This window comes from Corvus kubaryi, unplaced genomic scaffold (assembly GCF_017639235.1).
Source record: "Corvus kubaryi isolate FWS band 111438036 unplaced genomic scaffold, C.kubaryi_AGA036_p1.0 37284, whole genome shotgun sequence".
In the NCBI taxonomy this organism is placed as follows: Eukaryota; Metazoa; Chordata; class Aves; order Passeriformes; family Corvidae; genus Corvus; species Corvus kubaryi.
The window spans coordinates 6,968,961-6,991,599 of NW_024581088.1; the positions used below are offsets into that span (position 1 = coordinate 6,968,961).

At 46.2% G+C, this 22,639-nt stretch overlaps 1 protein-coding gene across 1 annotated transcript in view; it reads right to left on the reverse strand.

Annotated features, from left to right (window-relative positions):
- Positions 1-98: 98 nt before the first annotated feature.
- The window catches only part of NUFIP2 (nuclear FMR1 interacting protein 2), a 23,284-nt gene continuing 743 nt past the window's right edge, over positions 99-22,639 (reverse strand). Inside the window, exons 2-5 of the mRNA XM_042026591.1 lie at positions 21,493-21,578; positions 18,374-20,083; positions 10,698-10,730; positions 99-10,130 (exon numbers count right to left, since the gene is read on the reverse strand). Coding sequence (XP_041882525.1) covers positions 10,078-10,130; positions 10,698-10,730; positions 18,374-20,083; positions 21,493-21,578 — 1,882 coding nt within the window. The 3' untranslated portion in view covers positions 99-10,077. The remainder of the gene's footprint in view (positions 10,131-10,697; positions 10,731-18,373; positions 20,084-21,492; positions 21,579-22,639) is intronic.

A 22,639-nucleotide genomic window follows, 5' to 3' on the forward strand; every position in this document is an offset into this window, starting at 1 on the left:
CAGCTTGTGGGCTCTGTGGCCAGCACAGCCAGGCCTCTGGGATCTAAACCCAGGCTGCTCCCCGAAAACGCAAAAAAGAAAGTCACACTGACACCCACAAACTTTAAAATTTTTATTCAACAATTTACATCACTTATTGTCTGTCTTAACGTATTCGATCTACACAAATTTCTTTTTTTTTTCCTGATAAAATAATAAAATTTGGATAAATTTTGAAGACCTGTTGGTGCAGAATAAACAAAATTTCAGGTAAGGTTGGTTTTTTTTTTCTTTTTTTTTTCTTTTTTCAAAACATATAGTGTGAAGTATGACATCATTGGTAAAGATACATCATGCCATTACAGCTCATGGACATTACCTATCCTTACAGTCCGTGACATCACCCACACCAGCGCAAGGGGCTGCGCCAGACACAGCTACAGCAGGTTTTACACTAAACTCCTCTAGCCACCCTCTCACCACCAGGAAAATGCCTACGCTTTTCCAGCTGGGCACACAGAGTGCATTCACCTAATTGGAAAATACCAGGGAGGGGAGAAGGAAACACAGACTACCTTTACCGACCCGTGTGGTTGCACACTACAACATCGACACCAAAGAGGGGCTGCCCCTCTCTGCAGGTCAGAGGTAATTCAGCTCCTGAGCAGGTAGAGCACAACCCCTCGCAGCGATTTGAATACAAACCAGGAACAAAATGAGAACTTATTGAAGGGGAAGTGGGGCAGGAGAGGAGACAGACCCCGCCCGGCTCTGCCTGCAGGGATCTCTCCGGCCCCAGCTCGCAGTCGCAGTCGAAGCGCGCGGTTGTGTTTTGCACCGCCCTTAACACTGAAATATTCAGGGAAGGGAGAGAGAGGGGCATCAGTCCCCCCAGTAAACAAGTTGAGGACCTTCAGAGGCTCGGAAGCCTCTGAAGGTGTGTAAGTACACGTGTGATGGTAGATAGAAAAGCAGCCCTGTTCTGTATGAAAAAAAGCTGTCAAGTTAGTACAAATTTCTGCCATGGCGAAGGGAACAGGAGGAGAAAGCTGTCAGGGTCCTTCTCCTGTCACAAAATCCCAACTCTCCCGCACACAGGCTCTGGGCTAAGCAACATGTTTCCAAAGGTGGTACCTGCAACCCAACGCACCCAACGCATGAAAACAAAAACAAAATAAAGCTCTCACCCCCAAGGCTGGAGGGAACCCTGTCTCCACTCCAGCCCCGCAGTGGGATAGTGAGGAACCCTGTCCCTCCTGCCTCACAGTGGGAATACACAGCGGTAGGATTCCTCTTGGCTCATTTTGTCATTAGAAGCCTCGAGTTTGCCCACACCACTGGCCTGCAGCGCAGTGGACTGGTCTCCATCCCCTCCCCAAAGCTGCTTTGCGTGGGGGCTCCCCGTCCCCATGGGGACACTGGCGGGTGCCGTCACCACGCTCTCCCCAAAAAGGGCACTGGTTCATCTGACAGTACAAAGTGTATCCGAAACACAAGCCAGCACACCCCACTCCCTCTGATTCAACTACTAAAGTAGGCTCTTTAAAATAAAAAAATAATATATATATTTATATAGCTATACAGAGAGATACAGAGAAAGCAAAGGAGAGAGAAAGGCTACTAAAAAAATCAAGAAGCGCCAGTTTTCTGCTACAGCTGTCAGCAAAGAACTGTCACCTTACATCATACCCTCTGAGATGGTGAAGAGAATGGAGGCAATGACAGCACAGGAATGCAAAAGAGGGCAGATAAGTCACTTCTGGTAATGAGACACAAATTAAACTTTCAAAACATGTGCATAGCTTTATTCATCTGCTTCAAACTAACCTTTTCACGGAGCTTCAGTGAAACCCGAGTGTGCAAAATGCATTTCTAAAAAATAATGCAAGCAAGCTTTCACATTTACTGTGGCAGAAGTACAGAAAGACTCGGACAGAATCATCACACACTGGGGCGGGAGATGGAGAACCCAGAATTGCACAGCTTGGAGTTCTGAGTCACTGACTGCAAACACAAGCGTTTGGATTTCGCTAACTTCAAGCAAGGCATGTTGACTTCTCCTTTACAAAAAAATACTCATAAACCCCACAGAAACAAGAACCACAACCTGGCAGGGAATAAATCCCCTGGATAATGTGATCATGGTGCCACAGGGAGCCTGAACTCCAGCAAAGTTCCAGAGCTTAGCTTGTTTTGGCTCTGCAGGAACACCATGGCAATGCTGATTTTTTGTCCGCAGAAGAGCAAAGCAGCTTTTCTTTCTCTCCCTCCCATTCCCCTCCGAAGTCACAGGTGCCACTGCACAGGACTTCATCCCCAAACTAAGACAGCCACTACACAGGCTGGAGTCCAGGTCTCATTTCGACCCAAAGGGTCACCAGGACACCAAGGAACCCTCGACTGTGGATGGGGAGTGGCCCTCCCAGCCACGTCCCCAGCTCACACCCCATCACCTCTCTCCAGAAAGACTAAGCACACATGCAAGGCACATTGAGTCAGATGTACACACACACCTGGGTGTGTAAAAGAGCAAACGCTGGCCAAAAAAGAAATAAATTGATGCTGAATAAACTAACTAAACAGGTAGAGAGCTCTGGCCTATGTATTTGCAGACTATTTTCCAGGCAGTTGTAATCCCCAAGTGTTTTTCCTACGTGACTTTAGACCTTCCTTACTCTTCCCTCACTTTGCAGAGAGGTACTTTATATTCCTAAAGGATCTTCTATAAATAGTCAAGTAAATTCCCTTTCTTCCCTCCAGTAAACTCCTCCTCCAGGGTACACATCCCCCACCACGATGCAGGCGTGACCCATAAAGAGAAGAGGTTCCGGACCTGCCTGTGCCTCATGGCAGCACCTTGATGCAGTGAGAACTCCCTCCACTGCTCCCTAAGCCTTTCACTGGCAGGTTTTGGCTGGCTGGATGGCTTCGCCTTGCTTTTTTCTTGGAAAACATCTGACCCCAGGCACCAAGCGCTCCCCAGGTGGAGAAGGAGCCAGTGGGTCCCCAGCACTGGGGTAAGGGCAGGACGGAGGCCACGCAATCCTTAATACTGCTGGTTGACTTCACATTGAGATAAAGCATTCAAAAGATCTTTTTGTAGAGATGAGCAATTTCCTTCTATAGGTAAATTCAAATAGAAAACAAATATATTAAAACCGGAGACGAGACAAGAGCTGACTGAGGTTTTTCCACCTTACAAGTTACCCAGGCACCTTTCCCGCACCACCGGCCATGGAGGAAGGAGAAGCTGAAAACCTCAGGGATTTGCACTACCCTTCCAATAGCAGCTTGAGAAAAGGAAGGAGAGGAAAAGAAGAAAAAAAAAAAAAAAAGCACAGTGTTCTCTCAAGTTAAAGAGTTCTCCTTTGCTTGCGTTTGCATAGAAATTCCCATAGGTCAGCACCAAAATCAGGTCCACCCCTGTCCTACACCCCGGCTCCCCCAGTTCCTACACTCTCCCAGTTAGTGGCTGTGTTACAGGAGGGTTCAACTATCCGCAGAGGAACTACATGGTCATGTTAAAAAACAAAACAACAAAAACGAAAAACAAAAGTGCATCACACATTCTTGATTTTCAGGGTTACTTATAGCAGCAGCATCAGCATTAATCCAAGACAATGAACAGTTGTAGATTCGTTCTTAAATGCAGCAACACTTAATGAAATGTCTTCGGGAAGGGCATAAGAGGGTCCTTCTCAAAAGGATAAAAATGAAAATTAGACTATTCAATATGGACAAAAAGGAGATAAAACAAAAATTAAAGACACCATCTTATTTACATTAAAAAAAAACATTCTTGTTAAAATATCTTTACAACACCTAAGCAAAAAAATATGTATTTTAAGAATAAAGCAGAAACTCCTAAAGCAGTATCCATTTTTGGAACCCTTATTTAGCACCTGAGGAAAGACCATATGGAAAGCAGACAGGTTGGGGGGTTTTTTTTTGTTGCTTTTTGTTTGTTTTTTTAGAAAACTGTAAGTTGTGTTTTGCTAAATGTTCAGAAATTTGCAGTACACAAGTTTCATACCACAGAAAGAAATGAGCAATTCTTTTTTTTTGTTGTTTGTTTCCTTCTTTTTCAAGATACTCTAGTCATTAATAAGGCTGTAGAAAAGGGACACTGCTATCCTACAAAATGGCTTTAGAGCTCTGGACACTTTGTACGAAGCCTTCTGATTAACAGTCAAGATAAATCCAGGTCAGCAGCATCCCCTGATCAGGGCACAGGCAGGACTCTTGCTCCAGTCCCAGCACAGGGAGTGGGCTCATGCCCAGGACACGAGGCCACCACAGGGGTCTTTCACCTCCCCTGACATCCACAGCTCCACTCTGCTGTTGCTGAGCAATGCCACTTTAGAAGATCTCAGGCAGGACAGAGGAGCCAGCCTGACCCTGGGGTATAACATGTACTGGGCAAACCTCTAAAGCTCTGTAATCCCTGGAAGGCAGCACATGGAGATCTCCTTCCCACCAGCCCAGGTTCCTGCTTCCCAGCTGTGTGCACTAGGGTTTTCCCACATGGAAAAACGCTCTGGCGGTGGCCAAAGCCAGAATTACTCTGGCTTTCTTGGCTACTCCACCACACCAGCCCTTCTCCTGCCTTACACCCCGGTGTGAAAACGTGCAGCAGCTTTAAAGTGGGTGAATCCTTGTTCTCTCCCCTCCTGACCTCAACCAGCTCCCTTGTAAACAGCCTCTGTAAGGAAAACAAATCACGACGGATGGATGGACAGAAAAGTCTTGTAGGGATGAGAGGGTGAGACTCCTGAAAGCTTGGGACACCACAGCAACTTACTGAATCAAAACTGGACACAAAGGAAAACTACCAGCAGTTCTGGCTGTGAATGCCATCGCTCCCACATGTCCCTGACATCACCCACTGGCCACTTGGGAAAGGACACTATGGTGCTACCATAATGCTCTCTTGAAGGTGAAAGCACTAATTACACACACAACTGGGAGGACAACTTCCAGCTCTTCTTTTTTTCCTAGCAGGAAGCAATTTTCCTTTCCATTTAGCTGGCTGGTTCACCCATCACCCGCTCCCAGCTGCCAGCCTCACAACCTAGTGAGAATTGGGTTTCTTTCCACATTTCAAAGAAGTTCACAGCAGCTATGAAAGGCAAAAAGTGGGATTTACTAGCTCAGAAAGGTTTGAAGTGGGTTAGTGACAGAATCCACGCCCTGGACCTACCCACTGGTCAGACATAGGAGATTTCTAACAGGTTTCACAGAGGATCGAGGTGGGTTTAAACCAAAACCAAACTCCAAGCAAAGCTTGAAAGCCATTGCTTTGCCAACCCACCAGATGGGTGGAGTGGGAGAGAGCAGACACTGAAGGCCCCAAACCACTGTCATGGAGCAGTTGTTAAATCACCTCTTGGAGCAAAAGGAACACTCCATGGTCCACCAAAAAGAGCACGCAGATCCCAAGCTGGATCTGGCTGGCACCACACACTCCCGTCGCTATTACACAAGACCCTGTACAAGAGACACCCAGAAGAACCTGCTGGCAGAAAAGGAGAGGTGGGGAATGACCAGAGGAGAAAGGAGACAGCCCCTGCCTGTACAGGAATCCTCACTTCAGTGAACAGGCAGCTTGGAAAGGGAACCAGAGGAAAGGGACTCACAACGGGAAAACGAGAGAGAAGCCTTAACCTGAATTAGTATCTTCATAGCTAATAAAAAAATAGGTCATGATCTCACCCTTAGTGCCGCTTTCCAATACTACACGTACTTAAGGGGTTTTAAAACTTTCTTTACTCAGTGTAATGAAAACAATGGCACAAATAAATACACGCTCGCTCTCCTCACAAGTCAGATGCTCGCACACGCACCGCCGGCCCCTCGCCCCCACAGACACCCTCGGGTGCAGACCCGGGACAGGAGGCTGCTGCTCCCCTTCCCGGGCTGTATTTGGTTTATGCTACAGTACTAATACTCTGAGTCAAACAAAAAACCAAAACAAAATGTGAGACTTATCAGTAACACCTCATCGTTATTTCAATGTGCTAAATTAGTCACAGCTCAATTTCAGTTTGGTTTTTTTTTTTTCCTTTTTTTTTTGTTTTTTTTATAAGTATACACAAAAATAATCAGAAAACAGATTAAATCTTAAGATATTTTTAATAAGTGCTCAGTTAAGAATTGTGTGAGGACTTGGGGAGGACTGCAGACAGCGACAGGGCGAGTTACACGACAGCACAAGGAAGCTCCTTCCATGGCCCTGCCTGGCTCTAGGCAAGTCTATCCCAGAAATACCGGGGAGCCGGAGCTACAGGAGCTCAGAGAGAGGAATTCCTAACTGCTTAGCGCTGAGCACATGCCGTGGAGCTCATGGAGACAGACAGACAGACATCTGAACAGAGGATGGTCACAAATACAGCAGAGAAGGTGCTGCCGAGGGTGTTTCTGGATGGGTCCCGCTGGCGAGGCAAAGCCACAGGGATGAGCATCGGGGGAGATCCAGCCCATCCCACTGCTCGAACTGTGGTTCCCTCAGCATTTCTTTTGCTATTTAGGTGACAGACTGGACTAGGCCAAGATCAGAGTCCTCAAATATTCAGCAAGACTCAGACCTTTCTAGAGATGCAGGGTTAGTGCTGCTCAACTCCTCCATTGCCCCGAGTGTGGACCTGGGGCAGGGGGACAGGACAGCACAGACCCCAGGAAAGCAAAACAGGGTGTTTTTGTCTTTTTTCTTTTTTTCTTTTTTTTTTTTTTCTTTTTTTTAATGGAACCCAGCCCTTAAGGCGACAAGTGACTACACAAGGCAAATAAATACACAGCAGAGCCTTAAAGCCAGTAAAACAAACTGGAAACTTTGCTATTAGACTTCAACTTTTTGAAAATAATAATAATAAAAAAGAAAAAAAGAACATTTCTTCCACCTTCATTTTCCCAGCCCCACCATCCAGTTTGTTCAACACTTTAAAGCTCAGGAATGCCCCAGCTCTTCAGCAGCAGAGCTGGAGGTGATTCCGACTTTTGGCAAGCAGTTGGGAGACTCAACAGAATTAAAAATAGGAACGTCGGAGGACTAGATGTCGGGCACATCTGTAAACATGTTATACATCTCAAAGTTACACACACCTGTCGAGGTGGTACAGTTTATAGGTGAAACAGAACTATTTGCGACTGGCCAACCACACATTTCTGAACCTGGACTGATACAATACATGATGACTATATAGTATCACACTCAGTATTATACTATATAGCTTTGGATACATCAAATGGAGTAGGCAATCCATAGTCAAATGTTTAAGCGTGGCAGAAAGCGAGCGTCTTACACAAGGTACAGAATTCAGTTTCATTGTCCCACCATGAACTCATAAGCGTCTCATTCAGGAACAATCTTATTAAAAGTATAAAAACAATTAAAAAAGCCACATGCTACATACTCCTAATTAATTAAAAAAAAAGAGGAAAAAAAAGAAAGCGATAGAATTATAGAATATTCTGAGTTGGAAGAGACCCATCAGGATCGTCGAGTCCAACTGCTGGCCCTGTGCAGGACACCCCAAGAATCCCACCCTGTGCCTGAAAGCATTGTCCAAACCCTTCTTGAACTCAGACAAGATTGGTGCTGTGACCACTTCCCTGGGGAGGCCATTCCAGTGCTCAACCACTCTCTTGGTGAAGAACCTCTTCCTGCTATCCAACCTAACCCTCCCCTGACTCAGCTTCAGGCCATTCCCTGCCACTGGTCATGAGAGTGAAGAGATTGGTACCTGCCCCTCTGCTGCACCTTGGGAGGATGTTGAAGACCACAATGAGATCTCCTCTCAGTGTGCTCTTCTCCAGCTGAACAAACTAATTGATCTCATAAGGCTTCCCCTCCAGACCCTTCCCCATCCTCATGGTCTCCTTTGGATGCTCTCTAAGTAGGGGTCTTTTTCCACTTTGTGGTGCCCAAAACTGCCCCCAGGACTCGAGGTGAGGCCACACCGGTGCAGAGCAGAGCGGGACAGGTGATGCTGGACCCGGTGCCCCCTAGGACGTTGTTGGCCCTCATGGCTGCCAGGGCACTGCTGACTCAGATCCAGATGGCCATGGACCAGGACCCCCAGCTCCCTTTCCATGGCACTGCTCTCCAACCTCTCATTCCCCAGTCTATCCAGGGCTGCCCATCCCAGGTGCAGAATCCAACACTCACCCTTGTTAAATAGTTGGTGATTGCCCATCTCTACTTTGTTGAGGCCCCTCTGCCCTCGAGGGAGTTGCCAGTTCCTCCCAGTTCAGTGTGTCAGCAAACTTATGATCTCTTTGAGTCTGGTATCCAGGTTGTTAATGAGATGTTGGAGAGAACAGGGCCGAGGACGGAGCCCTGTGGAACGCTCTGGGGACCGGACACTGGCCCCGTGGCTGGATGGACAGATCTAAGCACAAAGGGATCCCAAAGTTTTGGGCTTATCTACTCCTTGTAATGCCCCAGAGGGTCCAGTCTCATTTTAGGAGACACCAGCTGCTGCTGACCTGGATACCCAGGAGCCAGGATTAGGCCACAGACACCCAGGGTGAGCTCGGGCTGGTCAACAAACCTATTTCTGCTTTATTCATTTCCCGCTCTTGCACTGGACCCTGTGAACTTTCCACCTTTAAAAAAAAACCCAGAAAAACTACCCGACCCCCAGATGATTTGGACATGTTACACAAGCTGCAACGGGACAGAGGGGTTACACAGCTGGAGCCTGCACTCTGCTCAGCCTTCCCTACCACTGCTAGGAAGCTTTCCTTTCCCTGGGATTACTTTTTTTTTATTATTTTTTTAAATTATTATTTTCATTCCTAAGTCCTCCATTTTTTTTGTAATAAAATATATTTTTATTAAGAGATAATTAGAAGCAGAGCCCAGAAATACACAGACTGCATTAAAATATAAAAGAGCATTTCCAAGGGGCAGGAAGCCCAGCCATTGGCATTCTATGGACAAATTGAAAAGGATTCAAATTCCCTTTTTTTTTTTTTTTTTTAACTTTTTTCCTTTTTTTGTTATTTTGAAATTTTTTTTTAAGAGAAAAAATAATTCAAGAAGGGTGAAAAGTTAGCAGAACTCAATTCCTCTTCAGTTTTCCAATGAAAATGGGAAAAAAATCCAGCACATTTAGTGTTAGGAGACAGACAGAGCAAATATGAAGCACCTACAGTTGAAAGCAGAAGATACTTTTTTTTGTCTTTTTTTTTTTTTCTTGCTCCCAGTAATACAATGACATTAAACTGCGGGAACAATGGGTTTTTTTGTTGGTTTTTTTCCATATTAAATGCCTAAACAGATTGCTTATTTTTCCATGTTGTCTTTTAAAATGAAACAACTCTTCAGTTGCAATAGTCCAACGTGTAACAGGAGCCAGGTCAACTGTGTGACTTCACCATGCATCCTAGAACTGCAGTATTACCATCTTTCCCTCAGCAGAATGATCCTTTTAAGACAGTATCACCAGCATAGGATTGCTGCTTTACTCCTGGCAAAACATGCGGATTATAATTCTCTGGAAAAAAAAAGAAACTCTGCAAACTTCAAGGCGTTTCTCCAGCATTCAATGGAAAACAAATCAGAAAAAAAAAAGAAACCAAACAGGGGAGGTGGAAGGGAAAGGGGAGATGAAGGATGGTGAATCATCCTGATTTCCCTGTGATTAGTGTGTCACTACAGTCACAGAACAAGAAACAGAAACCTTGTCAAGTGGAAATGCCTCTCCAGTGGGTTGCTGTTGCCCTTGTAGACGACAGCAGGAACTTTGAAACCGGGCTTGTAACTGAGTCTGTATTCCTTAATCACTTGCATTCACTCTTTAAACAAAAACAAAACAAAACAAAAATGAAAAAAAAAAATCTATTCAGTACCGGAGATTAAATAATCACATGTGTAGTCTCGTTGAAATAAATTTTCAGATTCCTTAAGAAGTCTAATTACTTTCAGTTGCCATTTTTAAATAACTATATATATATTTGTATATATTATCCTGTGATTCTAGTTATGGTTCCTCTGCTGCACTGAAGATTTAGAAGGAGCATAAAAGCCTTTTTGTCCCCCAGGAACAGCACAAATGCTGCAGAAAGGTTATAACAGGCAGTCTTGTCTTGCTACCTTCATTGATCCGGGCGATCCATGGCTTCATCATAAGTGATTATCCTTTTGGGATCTGGAAAGAGAGCAGAATTCTAAATTTTGGACAAGCTACTTTCAGGCCCTGTGGCTGAAAATAAACACAAGGTAGCTGGCTGTTAACAGAGTTTTCCTTTGGATGCCCCCACCTGCCAAGCCCAAAGCCAGGTGGGCTCCCACAGAGCAGAGCCTGCTCCCCACAGCAGCACACAGGTCTCCAGGTATGGCTCTTCCCACACAAAACCTCTTCTCAGGTGACTCGTGGGGATACACCAGAATTTAGAACTTATTATTGGATGTGACACCCAACACCAGAAACAGAAAGCAATTTTGTATACACATAGGGAAGAGTCATTAAATCTAATTTGACACTAGGTTTATTGCTCTTTTAGAGACTCTGCTTCTCTCCCAGCAGCTCACCATTATAGCAAAGCTTATTGTCCTGACTTTCAGCAATCTGAAAGGGAGATAAATCCAGACTACAAACCGCAGGCGCTGAAGAACTGAACCTGGGCATCTCCAGACAGAGACAAGCCACTCTCACTCATCCCCCATCCCAACAGACAGAGCAATTTGATTCATTTATTCTTTCCAGTGTCCTTACCTTGCTTCTGCAAATTCCAAACCGCTTCCATTTCTGTGGAGGCAAAAGGAGACCATTGTTATTATGCAGATTGATGCTGCCATTAGAGACCACTCCAAACACACTTTAATTTTCCAAGTGTGGCAGTTGTGCTGAGGCTTTCAAACAGAGCCAAACCCATCCCAACCCAGCAGCACAGCGCCAGCCCACAGGACTACACAAATTTGACATGAATAATCCAGCAGTAAAAGGCAAAGGGATGGCTGTAACATGGTCTTAAGGGTCAGAGAGCCTCACCAGTCCTACATATCACAGTCTAACTTCAGGCTTTACTACTCTGACTCCAACGCTGCTTTGCACATTACAGCCTCAACAAGGAGCCTGGAGAGATGATTTCTACAAGTTGATGCTTAGTGTGTGTGAAATGAGAACTGCTGGACACAGCGAGCTGCACATGGTTCACAGCGTGCGTGTGCTGAGGCACCAGGCAAGGGCTGCCGTGTGAACATCTCTGCAGAGCTGCTGCCAACACACTGTCCAGGAGCAAGGTGTGATGCTCCACACACCTGGCTTGCACTTGTTCCCCCAATTTACCTCTACAACACATTTGTAGGCTGAAGACAAACCCTTCCCAGTTCTTCCTGGACAAGCATGTGCTTCTGTTTACCCAAGAAATAACAACAAAGTTAAATGCTCTTTTCATTCACACAGAAACAGAAGGCTCTTCCCTTTAAAATATCCCCCCCCCCCAAAAGTCGCATCTTTACATAACTGTTCAAAACAACTACTTTGAGCTGCTATCAAGTTGGAATTTTGTGAGCTAGAGTATTTATGAAGACACTGACTGTACCCTGTGTCCAAGTTCAATAGACAAAATTACAGAAAATGAGTATTTAGTCAGAACGCAACCTGCAAGTGCCACTTTTCAAGTCTCTTTTCTGCCAGAAAGGGTGACAGGACCTTGGTAGGGGCTAGGAAAAGGAGATGGAAAGGGATTATCAGGCTACATGGGATGTGCAGTAAAGCACAAAACAAGGCAGTAAGTAAACTAACCAGCATGGGAAAGGAAGAAGAAAAAGCCCTACAAAACCCATGGCCTCAGCACGATGTGTGCCAAGTGTCACCTCCATCAGTCACCTCCCTTCTCCAACCCTTCATCTGTCCTTTGTCCGCTACAATCTCCAGCTCCCTGGGGCAGGAAATTGCATGCAAATAAATATTGCCAGCCCTCCCTGCACAATTAAGCCTTTTGTAAGGAAGGCCCTGACAAAATTTTACGAGGTCTGTTATTTTTGCGTCAGGATAGTAACAGCAACACTTTGCACTTCTATTGGGGAGCCCTAAGTGCTTTGGGAATAGTAGCCAGCCTCTAACACCCCAGGGATAGAAGCAGGCTGGCGAGGGACTGCCTCCCTCATCTGCCAGATGCAGATTCCCCTGAAGTAAAATGAACCAGCTACTAAAATTACCTCCTGTGGAGCGAGTTTTCCATTCAGCGCAGTTTGATGCATCATTTCCTAACAGCTAAAGAACATCTCCCGTTTTAACAGCTTTCCCCAAAGGCAGGGGACAGAAAACTACTCTCGAGTTGTTGGCTCCTGCACATTAGAGCAACATTTGAGCATCAAATACAAGGAGGAGCTGAAGCACCATCCACCACTATACCCCCATGCAGAGACCACGCTGTCCTGTGCACTTCATTTGGCCTTAACTCTGGACACAATGTGAACTCCTCGTATTAATATCTGACAATAAGACCAACAGATAAACAGATATACAAACAGAGATACTGTTAAGAACACAACAAAAAAACTACTAAGTTGACAAAGCTCTGTTTAAAAAAAAAATTTAACAAACTTACAACCTTTTCAGACTTCAATTTCCCTTCTCCTCCTTCAGAAAGGGAGGGTGGTGTAAAGTGTCCTGGAAATCCCAGACACCAGGACACACTGGCTGGCAGATGCTCAGCCTGAGCAAGCTACAAAACCAAAGACCATCAGCAAACAAATGCAATAATAGCTCTTACTAAATATCACCTGCCATCAGCAGAGCAAGGTCCTCCCCTCCAGCTGGCAGCACAGGGCCAGGGGACAGCACAGGTTAAGCACACTGACCAACTGAAACAACTTCACAAGAGAAAAAATAATGTCCGAGGCTAACTGCCACACAAAACTAGGGGAAAAAAAGAGATTTCTTCAATCTTAAAATTGAATTATATGATTTATTCTGCTTTACTTGGTAATACAGTAGAGTTTTCCTGTCAGTTCCAGATTGTGGTCACCTATGACTGACAAAAGGCGCTGTGACAAACGCCAAGGCCACTGTCACAGGGTGACTTGGTGACTGACCTGGTGAGCAGGCAGCTCAGCAGAGCCACTGCTGCCCAGTGCTTGGCTCCAGCCATGCAGAAGGAAAGACAGCCCCCAAGCACTGGGCATGCAAGAGGCCCCAAGCGAGCTTTCAGCCCTCCTTCCTTGGGCTCAAAGAGCTCTTTTCTTGAGCCTCTCTTCCCTGGGTAAAGCTTCTAGAGTGAGTTTAAGCAAAGGACTCCTACAGCTGCTTATCCTGCATAAGAAAAGGGGTATCCTCACCATCAGCCCAAGTCCTGTCTCTCAGATACTGCCCCCAAAACCCAGTACTGCTGCTTTCCAAAGACCTTCCCAACAGGAGCCACCATTCCCAAAACCAGACATGTGGCTGAGGAAACAGCAAACCTTCTTCTCAAGTGGACTCCAACCCAGCTGGAGAAAATGCCATCAACAAATCCTTGCACAACCCAGCCCTGCTCCAAGCCAGGGGCAGAACAAGGTCACCTCCTGTGACCCCTTCCAACTTCTCATTTCCAGGATTTTGTACAATTAGCTCGCCTCTCTACAGCCCTCAGGCTCGTGGTTTACTGAGGAACTGCCTGGGGCAGACAGTCCCAGCCACATCCACCTAAAGCATTTTTCTGGGGACTATCACTGAAACAAAGGGTCACTGGAGGAAAGCTTTGATGTCAGGAACAGACTAAGGCACACTCCGGTGAATAGTGCTGGGATTCCTCACAGGTCAATAAACTTTACAGCAGGACTGGTACACAACCTTGGAGGGGAAAGAAGTGTTTCTGTAATAACTTGCTAAGACAGGCACTTTTACACACATTTTCCTTGCTAGAGAGGCAGTCCCTGCTAACAGAAGTGTCTGCACAATGCCATGCTACTATTTCACTGTCCTTATAAATCCCAAAATTCTCCCTAAAATACAACACTAAAGAAATAACAAGAAGGGACCATTCTCATCTGATTTTTTTCTGTTTGTATCTGCAGGACAATGATTAAGTATGGGGATTGCCCTGGAAACAAAGCAAAGAGTAAGTATTCCATGCTGTGGAGACTCATGGCTGCACAGCATACACTGTACTCATCCTGACAACTGGAAAGAGCAGGGACTGGAAGGAGAATTAAATCAGCTTTTGCCCCACAGCTCAGGCCCCACAAGGCCATAACCAACAGAGCGAGCTCTAACCCCTTCCCACCAAGGGGGGATGGGACACCAAGGCTTTTTTTTCCCCCCTCTCCTGATGTAAAGGATGAAAATTGCTGAATTCACAGCTCTGCTATTTCTTCTGACCCAGTTCACCATTCTGGCGAACGCCACTCCTGGCTGGCCCACACTGCCTTGCTCTATTTTCCATGCTGCTCTCCTGCTTCTTCACGCGAGCAGAGATGCTGCTGCCATCGAGATGCTGAGAAGGAACAAAGCGGCGCAGCACAGGCAGAAACTCAGGGGCAAGAGAACAAGGGAAACCCTGCAGCTCCCTCTCCTCCACCCATGTGGGTCTTTGCTGCTGTGCAGCTGAGCTGGAGGCCTCAATTATTTGCTTTTTAGCTCAGGACAAGCAAATTATTGAGCTTCCCACCACAAAGCTTGCCATTTAGAGCTCAGTGTTAGTGACAGCCTGACCTGGAAGACTGCAACTGCCTGAACATGACAAAATTCTCCAGAGCATTGACAATTACTCTGATATGAAATGTTTCATCCAGCTGTCATTAAAAGAAGGACTAAAGCAGTAAGAAGATGCTGGTTTCAATGCAAGTAAAGCTGACATATACTCAACCTCCTTATCTGAAGGACCAAAATATCTGCAAGAATCAGTTTTACCTCAAAAAGATAAGGATTTTGGCAATGTCACACAAAGGCAGAAGTTCAACTCTAACCTAGATAGGGGACAATGACTTGAAGCAAGAGCACCACTTCTTCTTGGGCCTTCCAGTCTCCCATGTGAAGCCCATCCCTGTCTCCAAGCACATCCAGAGCAGGCCCACCAGCACCGAGCTAAATCAGATCTCCCTTGGTAAATGAGATCTGTCACCCGTGAGTGTTTCAAGGCACTGTCACAAACACCGAGCAGCACGGGCTGTCAATGAAGGCAGCCACATTGAAGGATCGTGTTTTACACTCAAGCAGATCAGATGATCAAGGAAGTCTTTCTGCCCTTTAAACAGAGGAAAAAATAAAGAAGAAGCAAGGCATGAAGCAGGGGTACAAGGAAACCAACAGGAAAAGCTTCCAAGAGATGAACAAGAGGGTGCATCATCATCATCCTTGCCTAAATGTTCCCAGTGCTCTGACTTCTGGGGAAAAAGCACTCTGGGTACAGGCAAAAGAACACAGGAATCCACCAGGACCTCGCTGTGCTCTGCAGCCACCCAGCCTCACACCCCAGCACAGCACAGCCTTGCCAGCACTCAGGGATACTGTGGTGAGTTACAGGAGCACCGTACCAGAGCCAGTCTTTTCTGGGTGCCACCTCCTCCATCCATCTTTCCACGGGGAAGCTGTGAAGCAATTATAGTTTATAACGTCCTGTGCAGTCGCTGGGCAAACCACGCATAGGAAAGCCTGGTTTGCTGGAACAAAGCTACTGAGTAAGCTGGAGGCTTTCCCAAAGAAATTTACAGCCCAGAATGAGGATCCACAGAACCTGGCCACAGTTATAGGCACAGTGCATAAAAGGGTGCACAGCTGTGACATTCAAAGCACCCCAACCACTCACACTACAGCTCATTCTTGACTGCAACACCCAGAGCTTCATCCTTGCACTGAACTACTGCACACGGAGCTCAGAGTGGGGAACACAGCAGGACCCCACAGTGCTCCATACTCACCCCTGTCCTTGTCCTGTGATCGTTTCTCTTTGTGTTCATAACCCCAAGGGCAGGGCAGATGCAAAGATCAAACAACTGAGACTTTGCTCAAAAGCAAACAGATTAATCTGAGAGGGAGAAGTTCACCCGACTCTCAAAATCAAAACCAAACAGTCTGAGGACCCGACTGCCCGGAATGCCCTAACACCGACCCAGGCAAACCCACGAGCTCTCCCAAGCAAGGAGGAAAAGGCAGCTTGTGAAAAAGGAACTGAGTGAAATCGTTCTTTTCCTACTCAGAGGAACTGGCTGGCTTGGAGTTGGACCTCAGCAAAACAGCCCAAGATAAACGGAGAGAACAGTGTGGGAATTAACCCCCGCACTGCCGTCCTGCTAACGCACCCCACAGCTCCGGTTTTGAGGCATTTTACAGTACACGGTGGGCTCTGGCTGCAGGACCACGGTCACGGAGAGAGGACAGGAAGCACCGTTCCTCCAAATATTCCTTGACCCAACTCACCCCAAGGGTGAAATGCAACACTCATCATCACAGAAGTACTAAGACCGGGACTGATCTCTTGCTTTGTAAAGCAGCTTTTGAACTCTAAATAGGAGGAAAGACAAGCCCAAGCTGTTTGGAGCACCCCATCACTGCATTAATGACAATGCTGATTAGAAACATCCATCATCTTTTACCCCTAAATAACACCTTGAAAATGGTACACACCTAACCTGAAAAAGAAATTAGCAGAGATGAGTGCTGGGGCAGGATCGGGTATCCCCAGGCCATCGTAAGGATGTTTGCTCTGGATGCTCAAAGCAAGACCATTCACATGCAGAAGAAGAGCAGAGAACAGTATTTTATCGGGTGCTTTAAGTGGCCATTCTTGCCAAAAATGTAATTAACTCCCGTGTCTAGAAGAGCTCAACGCAGCCAGGCTTTGAAGTTAACACCTCCTTGAGAGGACATGGGATGGGAGTGTTCTTTATTTTCCTGTTGTTCCTATTGTTTCTGCCTTTCACAGCAAGCGAGAATGGGAGAGCTGATGAGCCTTGCTGGCAGCACAATTGCTTTTCCACAAGTTCAGGCTGACAAAAAGAGAAAGGCTAACAGAAATCTAGGGAATATTTGCAAAATTAAGAAAAATATCACCGAGGATTTTCTTTTCTCTTATCTTTTCTGATACTCCTATTTTCTGATGGGAAGCTGGCATTTAGGCCGCAAGCAGACACAAAAAATGAGAACAGAAAGCCTGCTTTAATGCTGGAATAAACTGAGTAGAAGGGAGAGGACCCAGATAAAATCAGTTGATGAACACTGCTCTCAAGAATACTAGAGCTTGAAATGTAAACATCTTGAGAGGGAGATGACCTGGAAAAAATATTTGGAGTTATTATTTTTAAATGATTGGGCTTGTCATAACTATAGGAAGGCATCTGAGTTTATGCTATACAGAGTTTGTGAAGTAGTAATTCAAGAACTTTGCAGTGGGTCTAAACAGCAAATTTGCCAAAGCCAACCAAGTACCAACCCTCTGCAGAGGGGAGCAAGACATTATCCCTGTATGCATGTGGAATACTAAACAAAAAAAGGATGATCACCTTGTTCCCTTCAGGGTAGAGGGGTGCAGGGAGAGGGAAGGGGGTCAAAAAAAAGGGACTGCCCCTGTGTTGGTCAAGAGTGTGTAAATAACACTGTGACAAAAGGGAACACACAACCAGGCTCCTGTTAGCACTGAGCCACCACCAAAAGCCAAGAACTGCCCCAAGACCTCAGAGCTTCTGGGGCTGAGGCTAAAGCAGAAAGCAAACCATCCCACAGGCTTCCCTCTCTTCGTTCCCATTTTTAAAGTGTCTGTATCGTGTTTGAGTCATTTCAATCTCAAAAAAACAGGAGAAAAAGGGAGCTGGACTACAAAGGACTCCATGAAAGCAATAAAATCATCTGAAAGATGTGGTCTACAAAGACAAGGAGAGAATTCAATCTGCAGCTTACAGAGGAGCTGATAAGAAAAGATTGGTCTTGCTGTTGCTGTAATACTCAAGGGCAGGGAAAAAGTGTGTGTGGGGCACACTTTAAAAAATAAATCACACCTACAGCGGTAGGAATAATTTTTTCTTCCTTCAAAGCCATGATTTCATGGTCTGATCTGCCCAGGGGAGAAGCTGCAACACTTTGGTGGCAGAGGTGTGAGTACAGACTATGAAGCCTTCACAGGGACAGAATATCACCTGGTACATCTGGAACAGAGCAGCTGAACCTACACATTTAACTCCTTCTAATGCTTAGGAGGACCTGGTAAGTATCATCCCTATCAACATCACTCATGCCTGTCCACGGGAACAGAGAAACAAATACCTCTTAACATTAATTAAACAACCCTTTGAGTAACTTCCCCAAACCATTATTGCCACGAGAGATCGGCAAGCAAAGAAAAGGTCGTTGTTAAAACAATTAGAATTTCTGGAAGGAACTTATCATGTTAGAATATTGCACTAATAAAAATAAAAGAAAAAAAAAAGAAAAAAAATAAGAGAACGCCCTTAGGCAGCAAGTTAAGCCATTACCTTTAGTGTGATATAGAATAGCAGCCCTCAGGTCAAAAGAACCCCAGCTATCTTTCCTTTCTAGGCCTCTCTGGTACCTCTGTTCTTTGGCGGAGGCTAGCAAATTGTTCGTAGGAGAGGCCAGAGGATTCTCTACTTCATAGTCTTTTGAAAGAAACACTAAAGCACCTTGGCTACCGGTGTCTGCCTTTTGTAGGTCACCTGTGTGATGCGACTCCAAAGCTAAGACACCACCCTCAACAGCAGTCCCAGGCTTAAGAATAGCACTAAGAATTTGAGGGCTAGTCCGTTTATCCAGCTCATAAGCCTTAGGAAACACAGGTTGTTCAGTTCCTGAGGGAATGATTTCAGCACACTGTGAAACCAAAGTGGCAGGATATTCCCCTTGAAATGTCACTTCCATTAACTGATTATCCGCAGATTTCCCCACAACGGTTTCAGGTCCAGCACTGGGCTCGTTTATGAAAGACAAGCCCCACTGATTCTGGAAGATATCCCCCAGGTTCTGCTGATTCGTCTGCGAAGGGAAATCGACTTGCGCTGTCCCCAGGAGCACAGTTTGCATATTTGAAGGGTAGATAAAAAGGCCAGATTTCTTTTGTTCGAGGGCTGTCGAAGTTGTACTCATGTCCTGGGGTACTGACTCGGAGGAAGTCGATGGTACAGTACTAGCAGCAGTTGAGAGCAGTGGCTGGGCCCCTGGGGAATACACACTTCCATCGGTCCCTGCGAGGATCGGCCCGTTGGAGAAGCTGGCGGAAGTGACAGATTTCATAGCAGACATGGGGACTTGGGACAGTCGACTTGATGTTTGGGCCTGAGTTTCCCCAGCAGATGACGAAGATGATGAGGATGATGTGGATAGGGTTTGAGCTGCTTTGTTGAGGTTTTCTTTAACTTTACTTGCATAACTAATTTTGGGAACAATTTTAGCACTGCTATTGTCCACTGGAAAAACTGGGGGTGGTTTAAATAAGGTCCATGAGTCCTCTTTAGACGTAGCCGACGATGCGTGCTTCCCTTTGGGCCGGTCATCAAACTTCTTGCCGCTAATCCCAGGTTTGGCATCAGAGTTTTTCCGCAGTACGTCCCCAAGCCCAGGCTTTCCCCGGCCTGCTCCACCAGCCCCAGCCTCGTATTTCCAAACAGGCTTAGTATTTTCAATTCGGTTCCCCTTTTGTTCACTATAATCAGGCTTGAAACTCTCAAGTTCCTGTTTCAAGGTTGGTGCGCTGACCTCCTGCTGCATTATTTTGTCCTGTACTAGATTCAAGTTCTCGCAACCCTTGGCACTGTTGCGCCTGCCTTTCCTTTTTTTAGGCGTAGTATATCCACTCTCGGAGCCACTACCATCGTTGTCGGCCCCTTTGCCTACGTAGCCATTTGTGATGTAGCTGGAATTATTGGTCACCACACCGTTTGGAATAGCCACTCCCTCTGGCTTGTCTGAGGACTGGTTTTCTCTGTGTTTGTTTTCGTAGGACTTCTCATTCTTTTTGTCCATGCTATTTTTCTGGATGAAGTTCTTGGTTTTGATTCCAGCTTTCCCCAAAGCACTGGCCTTCACAGTCTGCTTTGGGGTGACATTAGAATCTACGAGCTGCTGGCTGCCATTGGGTACCCTGGATCCTGGGGTGGTGGCTTCATCAGAGCACAGGCCCTTTAGTGACACTTCTCGTTCTCCTGCGTTACCATTTAGCTCTCCGTAGCCTAGAGGGAAGCCAAAAACAGCAAAAGGCAAGAGTTAGAATGTGAAATGTTAAGACTTGTCATTGCAGAAAGCTGCAGTCAGCCCCAAACATACCCAGTTTCCTCATGCAGACATTTTAAAATAGGAAAATATCTAGTCTCTGAAGTAAAGCAGCATAAATTTATTTGCTGGAACCCACAGCAAGAAGGGTTAAGCAGAAAGGACCAGCCATGACTGACTCTCACATAACTGAGTGACACACAGATAACATAACAAAGCAAAACAAAATACTGATACTATGTCAGGAAAATATACTGTACTGAAGATCTCTGGCAAGCTGGGGAGCTATTTCATCAGCTACTATTTCCAGGTCACAGAGAGGAAAAAATTAATTCCCAGGATGCTTCAAGACAGCGGGATCCGCTGCCTTTGTGACAAGATCTGTGGAGGTTCAGAATACACACTGTGAACAAGGGACAACTACCATTTCCATCAGCTCCTGGGCCTGCAACACCAGCAGTCCTCCTTCCCACCCTCCTCCCAAATGCCATCTCAGTAAAGGGGTGGGGAGAAAAAAAAAGAAAAAGGCAGGATTTCCAAAAGGACATGTGCAAGTCCAGTTGGAAGATGGAGGGAAGAAAATGTGACCGCATCTCCTCACCACATTTCAAGATAGTGAACCAGCACCTCCCTACACGTGCTCTTTTGCACTGAAAAGGTGACAAAACTGAGAAGAAATGCATCCCTGTAAGCACCCTTCTGCTGCCACCAGGAACTGATCTCTTGCCCACTGAAAAACTAGTATTTCAGAGTCCCCAAGAGAGCTGGTATGAGCTGGAGACCCGAGAAATCAAGTACCTGCTGAGGGCTCCAACTCACAAAACCATGAGATTGTGCTGTACACTCAGCTTTCATTTTTCCTTCTGAAGTTCACTTCTAGGCCTTATGGCTCTGAAGGAAATATTGGGAGTGCAGTTCAAGCAGAACTGGAAGCCCAGACAGTCCACACTGAACCAACTTAACTTCCTCTTTGTTTTTTCCCTTTTAAATATATCTGGCCAGAGGCCGGCTGCTTTCGAGGACCCTGGCTACAGTGCCCCAAGAGAAGCCCTGGAGCCCCACTGGGAGACAGGGAGAGCACACTGTGCCCTGCTTAACAAATGCACTCCAGCTGCGGACGGAGCAGAGGGATCCCTCCTACTGCTGCTCCTCTGACTCATCCGTCCTCCTTCCCGAGGCTGGAAAGCCTTACATCCCCCACAACCGCTGACCCACCTAAGGCTCCATCTGCAGCCACGGTGGCACGGAGTCAGCACAGAAAGGGAGTCCCTCAATAACTGGAGCGGGCAAAACTCCAGCTTGAAAAAGAATGTTTTTGTTGTTGCTAATGTTGTTGAAATTAACTGCTGTAACTAAAAATCATTGTTACCCTCACATCCTGGAGCCTCAGATGTCTGGCAGATGTAACAGCTCAAGTTCTGTGCAAGTCGGGAACACAAGAATCCTTGTAGGAACCTTTACAGAAATTCCACAACTGAGTTTGCCGAGGGGGATCAAAAAGGATTTTACTACATGCAAGTATCTGTAACCACCACAACTTCCACTATAGCTTTCAAATATGTTGTTAAGAAAATTAACCATAAATACTTCACCCCAGAGAGAACTAGTACAGTGGGACCCTCTAAAATTAAGTATTTCAGAATAGCGTGAAGAGGAAGCCCTCTCAAGAGCAGCGTGTTACAGCTGACCTTGTATGACTCAAGACTTCTGACACCACTTGTTAACGAAACAAAACAATAAGAGTGGTCATAAGACCATTGCAGATGAGGAGTGAAAGAATAAAATGAAGAACAAAATCCATTTCAGTAAGTCAGTGTGTCAGCAGTTTCTAGTTCCAATTCTCAAGTATTCACAGCTCAGCTGCCTGAGTTTTCTCCAAATCAACATTTGGCACAGCTGGCCTTGGCCTGGACATGGAGGTGCAGGAACCAAAATTTAGGGGAGAGAGAAAAAACCACGATGGTAAGAAGAACAGGTGAAGAGGATCTGGCAAGCTCACAAACCGTTTCAGAGCTGGAAAGGGAGGGGTGCCAGCCTAGGCACATATTAAAACCCTGGGCACACTGCAAACAGTGAAATGACTACTCAACTTATTTTTGCTCGGTAACTTATTTTAGCGTGTACCGGATCAGGTCCCTCCCTGCCTGCCCAGGCTGCACATGGGGCACTGCCGACCCCGCTCTGCTGCTGCCAGGCCCCCTCCCACCTCGTTATGTAAAAGGAAAATTCAAGGGAAGAAAAAAAAAAAAAATGTACGCGGCACTGCAGCCGGCTGGTGGCCACGCACTCGCTTTGACCCCGCACAAGCCCCTCCAAAAGGGGTTGCTGGAGCCGGGGAGCCCCCCAGGAGCGCGGCGAGGGCTCCGGCCCTGCCCGGGATCGGCTCCCCCCGCGCCGTTTGCCCGTTGTGTTTTGGTTTTTGCGGGGTCAAAGCGTTTGTTTTGTTACCAGCCGGCTGCAGTGCCGCGGACATTTTTTTTTTTTTTCTTCCCTTGAATTTTCCTTTTACATAACGA